Here is an 11463-nt window from a genome sequence, read left to right on the forward strand (position 1 = left end):
TATTTTCTGTAAAATGCGTGCTATTATGAAAACAAGGAGAAAAAATATTTTTAGTAAAGCCATGACATAAAGAAACAAATCTATGACATATTCACTACTATTTTCGTATAGTTAATTTATTTTTTATAACATCAAATCATATTTATTAAAACTTAAAGTTGTGGCTGCTCAACTTTTTTTAATGTTTCTTAAGTTTGTCAGGGAAAATTCCGATATTTTCCATTTTTCTTGCTTCTATCACTATTATTTGTATATATCTGAAATTACTCACCTTCGTTTTAATTGTTTCCTAATTAATTTTATCATATATTTTGCTATATATATTTATCCTTTCATTCTATGCTTCATTAATTTCATAACTTATCCATCTTGTAACTTTTTATTCATAATTTTATAACAACTTTAGCTTATTAGATTCTATAACTCAACAATTGGTCTATATATTTTATAATTTTTTTATTCAATTTTTGGGCTTCTAAATAAGATATGGAAAAAATACTATGAAAATTATTACATTTATTGTCAATCTAAAATTAGGCCTTTTTTCCTCCTAAGTGCGAAAACACATTTACTAACTTAATGTAACGTAATTTAACACGATTCATCTTTCTTAATAAGAACGATTCAGAGAAAAGCAGGATCAGTAAAAGTGAAATGTGTATTTTAATTTATATTCTGCTTCAAAAATGAGACAAAAGAGACACAGAAAACTTTTCTGTTATTATTTAATAGTATTCATTAGTCTTTAAAATTCCAAAAGAATTTTTAAGTTGCTGGAATCATATAATAGTCTCATTTGTAACAACTTGTTTTTTAATTTTTTTTCACACAATAGCTTTTATTGTATGTAATTTGCTTTAAAAGTTCAAACATTTATTCTTAGATTGTCATGCAGTCTGTGTGTCTGAAAACTGTATGACCTATTTTATTTTATTTGTTCCTTGCAGAATGGTAATAATTGTTTCTTATTTGGTAATAAAAATCTTACTTTTGCTGAGATCGCAAGAGTTTTGTTTTATTATCATAACATCGATTAATTTTTTTGAGAAAAGTGTAAGTCCTCAGCCTTTCAACCATATTGCTTTAAAACTACTTTCTTTATTTAAAGTAAATTATTAAATTTAAAAATTGTTAAGATTCTCTTATTTGACTCAATATCTTGTCTTTAATGAATCAGAAATAAATAAACAGATTGTCCTTATATTGTTATACAGTTATGATATGAGAATGTCAAAGTTGATGCTTACTGTTTACATTATATTTTTATTTTACAAATCATAAAAAGTTTTCTTTAATCAAAATTGTGTTCACCTCATAAATATACTTTAACTGCGACAAATTTTTAAGTCTTGGCGACCAAAGCTGTGGAATTGGCTAATGCGTATAAAGGAATTTATCGTTTGGGACATAACATTTACCAAAAAGTGGTAAATCTAAGTGCGATTGTTTGGACGCTAATATTATTGGCACTGCAAATGGGAATCATCACATCAAATTTAATCATAGATATCAGTGTCAGAAAAGTAAAAAAGAATAAATTCAGGTATAAAGCTGACAGCAACAATCTCCTCATCATTACACGTATATAAAAAGAAAATTCTTTAGACTCACAAATTGTGTAGTTACTTAAATTAAAGGTTTTAAAAACTAAACAATTAAGCGCAAAACCCTGCTGCATTATTGAATATTGCGTCCACATACTTGGTAAAGACACCATAAATTATTTGAAATAAATTTATAAAAATAATTAAAAAAACTATACCCTACTCATATATCCTACACCCACAACAAAGCTTTATCCTAAAAAGGAAATAAAAAAGTAAGAAATAAATATGTGTTTTAGGAAGTCCTAATAAAAAGAGACTGATAATACGCAAGAACTTTTAAAAAAGCTAAATTTATTCACACCTCATGCGTTTTTTAAATCGTATGTTGCAAGTGAAACATTCGCGAATTAGTATTCGAAGATTTTCGCGCGAAAATTTGAAACCCGACTTGGCGAATTTCAAAATACGGTGCCAAAGAAGTGCCCGGGAGTCGACAATGTGTAAAGTCGTGACCCGCCCTATAAACGGGTTGTGGTTGTGTCAATGGAGTGACGGAAGTCGAAATCCTGGTCATAGATGGCGCCACTGAAAAACAGGAACAGTCGCACCCCCACTGCCTAAACAGGCATACGACAAAGAAAAGAAAATAATAATAAATTATGCTTAATTAATCACATTGACCTAACTTCATTGGCGATTATTAATAATAACAAGTTAATGTGATTAAAAGGCGAAATTTATCTTATTTACTTTTAAAAACCGTATTTATTATAGGCAATCACCGGTTATTAATAATAATAGCTATAATTATAACTTCACCCGTAACATATATACCCTAAAATGGGGTTAATTTGCGACAGCTATGGGACAATATTATGCACCAATTGATGTAAAGACCAAAGAAAGGTATCATATTAGACATCGTCGAAGTACTTGCTTTTATCTTATCGAAGTACTTGCTCATTTGGTACTAGAAAAATCAAATAAAAATATATACTACTTCCAAATAAAATTTCTAATAATTTGCTTGAAGCTCATTTTAAAGTTAAGATTTAAATAATTATATCAATATAATTAATAATAATAGAATTCATAATATTAATAGAATTCATAATATTAATAGAATCCACTTAATCCACTTAAAAAAATTGCAATTAGATATTGTAAATTTTTAGAATTATTTTAAAAATTGTACTTCTGTGTGTAATAAGGTCTACCATAAGGTAGAATAATGTTTCAGTCGATTGAAAGACAATAAATCTAGTATCCCAAAACATTCCTAACTGATTCTTGAACATATTTAATAAAGTTATTATTTGTTTAATTTAGTTTTAAAAATGTTTAATAATTCAACGATACTCTAAAATACAAAGCAGCAATTAAGAGGCCGGAATAGCCTGACTGGTAGGGCACTGGGCTCACGTCCAAGCAATCCCCGTGATCGTGGGTTCAATCCCCGCCGGCCGAGGCCTCTCCGTGTAGTAAATGGTAACTGATACACGTTAAATCTGTCGAGTCTCAAAGTCCTCTATGTTCCCATAACAAATCAATACCTCTGAGGGTACTGATCCAGGCGTTTCCTTGTCTTCTGGAGTGTTTCAAAATTACAAGGCTACGGAGTTGAACATTAGTAGTCGTAAACCCAAAATTGGGTCGGCTGTTCATCGACGGATATAAAAATAAAAATAAAAGCAGCAATTAAGTTTCCCCTTTTTTCTCAATTTTTTCCAATACAATATGAAATATTAATAATAGGTTTTTTATATTATTTTTTGTCCCCGATACCGACAGTCCAAAAAATGACTGACCTATTAGAAAAAACCGAAATCGGTAAAAATGTAAGGTTTGCGCATTGTGCTTGCGATATTTTTGTAATGACCCTACCAACGGCGTACCAACCAGGCTATTACGATCCTATTACTATATTTGTTTACTACTTTCACACTTTATTGGTATTCTCTTCTAGAACAAATTGCTGTGTTAAAAATGGTGCATTCTTATTTAGATTGCTTAAGATATCCCCTGTGCATCCACGGCAACAGCGCATAAGTTCCCGAAAACTTAAAAGATCTCTGTTAATTTAAGTTCTTTCATTTTAAAAATCAAATCTCTTCTCTCAGTGCTACTGCAAAAAAATAGCTAATTTTTTCCAACTTAAGGGTCAGAATAACCTGTATTAAGGTCTTATCCAGTCAAAGGTATGAGTAAGGATAATTTGCAGACCAATGAAATTATTTTAAATGCTTTAAATGTTTCTAAAATGGAATAAAAACAGATTTAGACCTTTATAATCGTAACAATGCTAAGCCATAAAGTAACATTACACAACTCAATGCTTTAGTAACGATTGTATAATGCATAAAATCCATCTTCCCTTTCACCTTTATTTAACGCTCCAACTGTAATTACCTTTAAACCTTACGTAATAAGCAAAGATTTAATTCTCCACAGCAAGTTACTCGATTATTTTTAAACTGTTTGGTTTTTAACTTTGAAAAACAATTAAAAATTGTAAGATATATTAAGATAGAAGACAAATTAAGAATAATAAGATAATAAAAAAAAACTATCCACAATAGTTACTTTTTACCATACTTTTCATATTTTATTTGATCGTGAAAAAAAGTACTTAAAAAATCCTCAAATAAACTTAAAGTTAATTAGATAACTCTGGGCTGCCCAAAAGGGAAGTTAATTGTTATCGATAACAATAGCAATATCGAAAAAATGAACAATGAACATTAACAATTGGTCTATGAGCAACTGAATTATACCTAGTTTGGAACCAAGAATTATTTTAAAGGTGGAAGTATTTTGATCATGATGCTGATTAAAAGCAATCATGATTACATGCGTTCTAGACTACATATTTTATTGTGCATTTTATGTCCTGCAGTGGACTGATCGTAAAGACATGGCTCCCATTAGAACAACGAAGTCAAGTAGTGATAGGCTGCGGTCAGTAAGCGGGTAGTTGACCACGTTAATCAGACTACGTAGGTACCGAGGGTGCTATGTATCGGTCCTCGTTAAACGGTTCTACCGTTAAAGTGCATGACTTCACTCAGTAGTCGGGCTTCCAGAGCTCGATCCTCCGCAGGGGAGCCATCCCCTCTACGGAGGATCAAAATTACGATGGCATGTCTTCGGATCATCCTCAGGGATGTTTCCCAGACTGTCGTAAATTGCTCATTGTGCTGCTACGTAAGTAAAGTACGCAACCTACCTATTATGTATTTTATTATTTATTGTTTATCGATATGGGTATTTAATTATTTATTGCTTATCGATGTCTGTATTTTATTATTTATTATGTATCCACATGCACTTGGACACTTTTTTTCTTCTTTAAAGATCGTACTTTTCGGTTAAAAATACGCAAATCTCAACCTTTTATTCAAAAATTTGGCAGCGTTTTAAGATTATTTCTATATTCAACCAAAACATAAAATTCATTAACATGAAATTTTTCTCGAAACTATATGAATTTAATTTCAAATTATTACGTCCAAAGAATTTGACAGTTGATGAAAGAGAAAGTTATTTAAAAAGAATTCGATCAAATAGAAAGAGAAGGTCAAGTTCAAACGAGGTTACTGATGCATAAAGGGTTCTAATCCCTTCACAAGTAGGTAAACCACTTTCATATGTCTCTTGTATATATATATGGTTAAAAATTTCACTTCTAGTATCACTTGTCTGTTAGCTTCAATCGTAAATCAACATGATTTCAAAGGTAAATATAAATTCTGTGTTGCCCTGATACGATTTGAATTTTAATATGCATTTAAGATTTTATTGAGAAAGTAATTAAAATTTCTTTTGTTTCATTTTCGTTCAACTCATAGTTCAAGTTTTTTTTATATATTTATTTATCAGTTTTTAATTAACTCTCTGTTTTTAAAATATGTATTCCATCAATCTTTGCCCTATTACTTTAAAATAAACAAAATTTTATGATTTATAAAGAAAAAAAATAAATTTTTTTTTGATTCGACGTAAAATATACTCCATAAGAAATGCCTCACTTGTCTAGATAGCAATGTATAAGTTGTTCCACTAGAGATGAGAGAGACTAAGCCCAAGCCGGACTCGGGTCCACCGTAGGCTCTGGCTCGTTTGCCGAAAAAAGTTTTCTGACTTGGGTGAGCTCGGACTCATGAGGAAATTTTTATAACTATTACTATTTTTAAGCAAATAACTTTACTATTTCTACTATCGTTAACTTTACTATGTTTAAACAACTGCCGATCGGACTGTGTAGAGGTCAGAGAACTGGTATTGCATCAAAAAGATTCGAATCCCGGACAAGGCATGGATGTTTTAAGATTCTCTGCACTATCTGTCCTTACTGTGAGAACAGCGTTGGCCCACCTAATAGGGTGGGCCCCTGTAAGCGCGATCAATAGGTCTGCCGTAATACGCCTGAATTGACGAAATGTCAACCCAGGTGGGCATTGGAAAAAAAACTATTTTTAAACAGACATTTGCTACAATTGTTAAGTACAAAAAATTCAAAACTTATTAATTAATTGTGATAAAGCCGTTTTAATGACTAACTTCCTCATATGTACATAGGCAGCAAAGGCACGAAATTTTGCCTTTATTCAACGTAGATCTCGGGCTGACTCGGGGCTCCAAATAATCTTATGTATCTCGAGCAAAGGTGAGCTTGGATTAAAATTCCTCGTGCTCGGACCTCCAAAAGCGAGCCCTAACTCATCTCTCTGTTCTCTACCACCTTTCATAACTTTACACTTCCTAGTAAATTCACAATGCGCTGACTAAAGCTCACTGCGTGGGGGAAAACCTCAAATATTCATTGGAAAAAAAATTGTTGGCAAACCCGTCTCTGGTACTTTGCAATATGCTGCAGACCTTCTACCTCAATATTTCCTAATCAATTTTAAGCTTTTAGTAATAAGCTTAAATACTTTTAAGCTAAGTAAAAAAAATATATCATTCATTAATCAGTTTATCTGCTATATTTTAGGCAACTTTCAATGAGCCCATGCAAATACTTTAGGCAAGTTTAAATATATGTAACTCCTAGCTCAAATAGTCAGATTCACTATGATTCTCCATTCAAAGCATATGAGGCTCATAGTAAATAAGCTTAAGCATATTTAGGCTGATTGAGTAAATCATCATAAATTGTTAATGAGTGAAAAGGCGAATGGGCAAATCGCAATAAGCCAAAAATTTATCGGGCTGCTTTTTATTTAATAACCATCGTTGAACAGCCGATAGACTTGTAGTGACTTCGCATTCTTGTCATTTTGAACCCGATTCAGAAGACAAGGGAACTCCTGGATCAAGTATTTTGAAAAATTTGACTTCTTGAAAGACTTATTGAAGGAACTAAGTCACATTTCCGTTACATGGTGAAGAGAAACCACGAAAACCTCCCATGGTTACACTGACGGCAAGGATATGATTCTCTATTCAAAGCATACGAGGCTCATTGAAATAAAGCTTAAGCATATTCAGGCTGATTGAGTAAATCATCATTAAATTGTTAATTAGTGAAAAGGTATATGGGCTAATTGTAATAAGCCTCAATGTTATCAAGCTGATTAGAGCAATACTGGGGACTTTCGTATTTAATTTGACGAAGTATTATAAAATGACGACTTGAAATTAATATAGATCAAAGATTGCTTGACCAGTAACCCCACCTCTATACTTAAGATCAAATGCTACTAAAACGTAATATTTGCTCTTATATTTATGTTAGTCATTAGTAATAGATTGATGAAAGCAACATTTGCAACAAACCAGATTTTTCACTCAGCTTACATTGGAACTAAACCATAACTTTTCAAACAGTTTCCAGCTTTCCTTTTATTATTTCCGCATTAAACTACTTAGTTACTGGCATAATTAACTCAAAGTAATACTTTTGTTATGGTTTGGAACGAGCAGCTTTCTTTTCTGAAATTTATTAATGAAAATTATTTTCTTTTGGATGTATATTTACAAATTACAGTTAGTAAGATTACTTCGATATTCTGGTAACAATGCTTTCAAAGAAACAAAGTATATTTAATATTTTCATTTATTTTCAGTGCCTTATTTTAGCCGTCATTGTCGTTGTGACTATCGCACATCCTCCTCTGGTAAGAAACACTTCTTCAAAGATTTTTTTTTTCTTATTTTTAGATTATTTTGCATTCATTTATTTTCTACATTCTCAGCTTTTTCAGATTCAAAATGTAAAATATGAAACTATCACATTGCATATCATTATTCTGATTCAGTGGAAAAAATAATTCTGCACAATAATAAAAGTTTTTATAAGACAACACATTAGCAAGATTATAAAAACGTAGAAAAAGAATTTAAAGAATTAAAGTTTGATACTTTTAGCAGATAATTAACTATTTGTGGTTGAATATCAATGGAGAGTTACTCACTAGTTTTTAATGACTACTTTTTAATCCAGGAATTTTTTTTCCTTTGTTTGATAACGCTGATGAAAAAAAAATTTTCCTGTTGCATGAGATTTTTTTAACAGATCTTAGATACCTTCTTATCAGTAATTTCAAATCTACAATCGGTTTTTCTCACAAGTTTAAATTTTTTCTTCTTCTTCTTGTGCACTACAGCCTATGATAGGCCAAATCCGTCATAATAAGTTTTTGTCTTCTTGATCTATTCTGTGCCATGGCCTTAAAGTCAGTTAAATTTTTTCAAAAATAATATGCCGAAATATACAAGTTTAAAAACTTTATATATTATACGGGTTGCGCAAATGTTGCGACAAACTTTTACGGCAGTTGGGGAACACATCATCAAGATAAAAATGGCATAGGAATGCGTGTCTGGAAATGTCATTATACGCCACTAGGGATGCTCTCCTGTTTCTCTTGGTACTAAAGGGAATTATGAAGCACTGAGGGCAATATTAATACATATTATTCCTCTTCCAAGGGAATCCCCATTTACAAATTGTTCAGAAAAGCACCACGAAAGTGATAAGATTTCGAACGATTCCGAGGATCGAACGAAGGACCTGCTATAGGGACCTATATATATANCACACACACACACACACACACACACACACACACACACATATATATATATATATATATATTGAAGAGTTTCGTTTGATGAATTGTTTTGATGTTTTGATGAATAACAATTTACAATAATCTATTGTAAATTGTTATTCATCAAAACTTTATCGTGATTAAAAATAATTGATTAGAATTGAACAATTTTTAATTTTTAATGATACGGAGGTAAACTCCAATAAATATAATTCTTTCTCTAGGACCATGGTCATCACGCTCCACACCCATACAAGTTTGGATACAGCATCAAAGACAAACATGGTGAACAACACAGAGAAGAATCCGGAACTGGTGGTCATGTGACTGGAAGCTATGGATTTACAGATGATCGTGGTATCCACAGACAGGTCAACTACGTAGCTGATCACGGTGGTTTCAGAGCTCAAGTCAAGACCAACGAACCAGGCACCGCCAACCAAAATCCAGCTGCCGTTCACATTCACTCATCTGCTCCAGCATACGACCATCTGTATGGTGGATATGGCTATGGAGGATATGGTAATGACGGAGCTGGTTTCGGTTATGCTGGTCTGAATAATGCTTATTCCGGGTACGGAGGATTAGGAAATTCTTACGGAGGTTATGGTCTTGGTTACGGCGCTGGATATGGTGGATATGGTTTATCTAGTGCTTTGTTGGGCACTTTGCCATATGCTCGATATGGTTACTGAAACCGCAAACTGTAGTAAGGCCACAAATTGTAGCAAACTACAACTGTGTTAAAAAAAATCCAATATTCCTGCCCTTGGATACCAAAGTTTCTGTCATTTTGCCAAATACTTTTTATTCCTGAATTATCATATTTTATGTATTCGATATTTATGAAATAAATACTGTGCATAAAAAGAGAAGTTTCCTATATTATTTTCGACCATTGAAATAAAATTTTCATCAACATTCAAGTATAAGGAATTTAATAACTTACATTGAAAATTTCATTTCTTATCCATTTAGAAATAAATACTGTATTTAAAAGAATAGTTTCTTTCATTACCTTAGTTGATGTACAATGCGCATTATAAAAAACTTAACCACTAGCTTTTGATCTAATCATGGGATCTTCACGTTCTAAGACTCATTCTTAATGCTTCGAAAAGGTGACCTCAATTGTGCTATTTAATTAGTGCAAGCTGTTAATCAGACACAAAAACGTAATTTTTCTGAATAAACATACAGTTTTTCTCGAAGGATTAGGATTCTTGGCCCCCAAAATATCTAGGAAATATGAAAAATAAGATCCCAACAATTTTGTTAAGGAAAGAGGTCCAAATTTCAAACCTCTCAATGCTAATTTTAATTTCTACGTATTTCGCGATAGCTGGAAAAAATTTTAAGCAAATTTAAAATGTTTGCCCACAACTATAAAAAAATTTTATCCAGGGATAATTCCATGCAAAAATGTTTAATAAATATTTATCATTTATTTTTATTATTTTGTTTAATGTCTATCGAAAATATTTTAATTGTAAGGTATGCAATTTTCACATCATTATAAAAAAACTTTTACAAGGAAAAATACAAAATTTGAGGGAAATGGGTCGAATAGTTCCTGAGAAATTGAATTTTTAAAATACGACTTTCTTAAAATCCAATTTCTCAGGAACTATTCGACCTCAAATTTTGTATTACATTCCTAAATTACATTCCTTAAAATGCTGTACAAATCTGTATAACTTACAATTTCCAAATTTCTTCGACTAACATCTAATATATATAATTCTCTTACGTGGCTCCCAAATTTTAGCTGTATTTCTTTTCCGCCGGTGGCAACGTTTGCTTTGTTTTGTTTACGTTACTATTTCTCTTACACGGCGAATCGACCAATGATTGCCGCTAAAAATGTCACATGCCAAATCTAGCTGAGGTGGCTCAACATATAGCGCTTTTAAAAACGGAAACTGAAATAACCAGAGAGCATCAGCTGCGGCAATCTCATACTATTAAGCTAGGCAGAAGTGAGTAGTCTTTGTCGATAGATCTCTATTTTAGTATTTTGTCGAAAGCGCTTTTTTTCACGAATTTATATATTACGAATTTATTTGACGATTTTTGATTTATATCACGAATTATACTATAGCACATTTCTAATAGGTTTAACGAATTACATGTAATTTATTTGAATTCAAATTTATTTTAATGACTTAGTAATTACTAAAATGATGTAATTTTTTTTAAAAAAAAAAGCTGTTATATGGATTTGAATGATTGTTTTGAATTCTTAGAATTTTGGGTATTTGCAATGTATCTAAGTTAGTAGCGAGCGAAGCGAGCTTGGTTTGCGAAGCAAACCATATAAGATTGCGTAGCAATTTTCGGGGGTTGGCGAGCGTTAGCTAGCAGGGGGAGCAACCCACTAGTTAAATAAAATAACAAAAAATGATAAAAATTTACAAAAAAATTTTTTTGCTTGGAATAATCTTTATATAAATGAATCTTTTAATTGTGTCCAAAAATTTGAGAAGTTTTTGAGTTATGGCGAAATACGTAAAAAGTAAAATTAACATTAAGGGATCCTAACTTTAGACCACATTTTCCAGATTGCAGCTATCCCCTATATTTTGGGAGCCAAAAATCCGAATCCGTCAAGAAAAAGGTATGTTTCTTCTGAGAAAGTACGGTTTTGTGTCTGATTTCGCAGCTTGAAATAGTCTGCATTAACAAATCAGCATATTTCAGGTCACTCCCCGAAACTTGAAGATTGAGAAGTGAAGAACGTTAAGATCCGATCATTAGATCAAAAATTATTCAGGGTGGTCCATTATTTAGTTTTCCCACTGTACATTTAATGACTTCATATTGAGAATGTCATTCTATCTGTACAAATGTTTTCTCGTTAC

At 31.7% G+C, this 11463-nt stretch overlaps 1 protein-coding gene across 1 annotated transcript; it reads left to right on the forward strand.

Annotated features, from left to right (window-relative positions):
• The first annotated feature begins 5271 nt into the window (after positions 1 to 5271).
• LOC107437302 (cuticle protein 14-like) lies at positions 5272 to 9375 on the forward strand. The gene is made up of 3 exons (XM_016049241.3): positions 5272 to 5283; positions 7616 to 7666; positions 8827 to 9375. The coding sequence occupies exons 1-3, from the start codon at positions 5272 to 5274 to the stop codon at positions 9295 to 9297; spliced, it is 534 nt and encodes a 177-aa protein (XP_015904727.1). The 3' UTR covers positions 9298 to 9375.
• The last annotated feature ends 2088 nt before the right edge of the window (positions 9376 to 11463 follow it).

Source organism: Parasteatoda tepidariorum, chromosome 2 (genome assembly GCF_043381705.1).
Source record: "Parasteatoda tepidariorum isolate YZ-2023 chromosome 2, CAS_Ptep_4.0, whole genome shotgun sequence".
Taxonomy (NCBI): domain Eukaryota; kingdom Metazoa; phylum Arthropoda; class Arachnida; order Araneae; family Theridiidae; genus Parasteatoda; species Parasteatoda tepidariorum.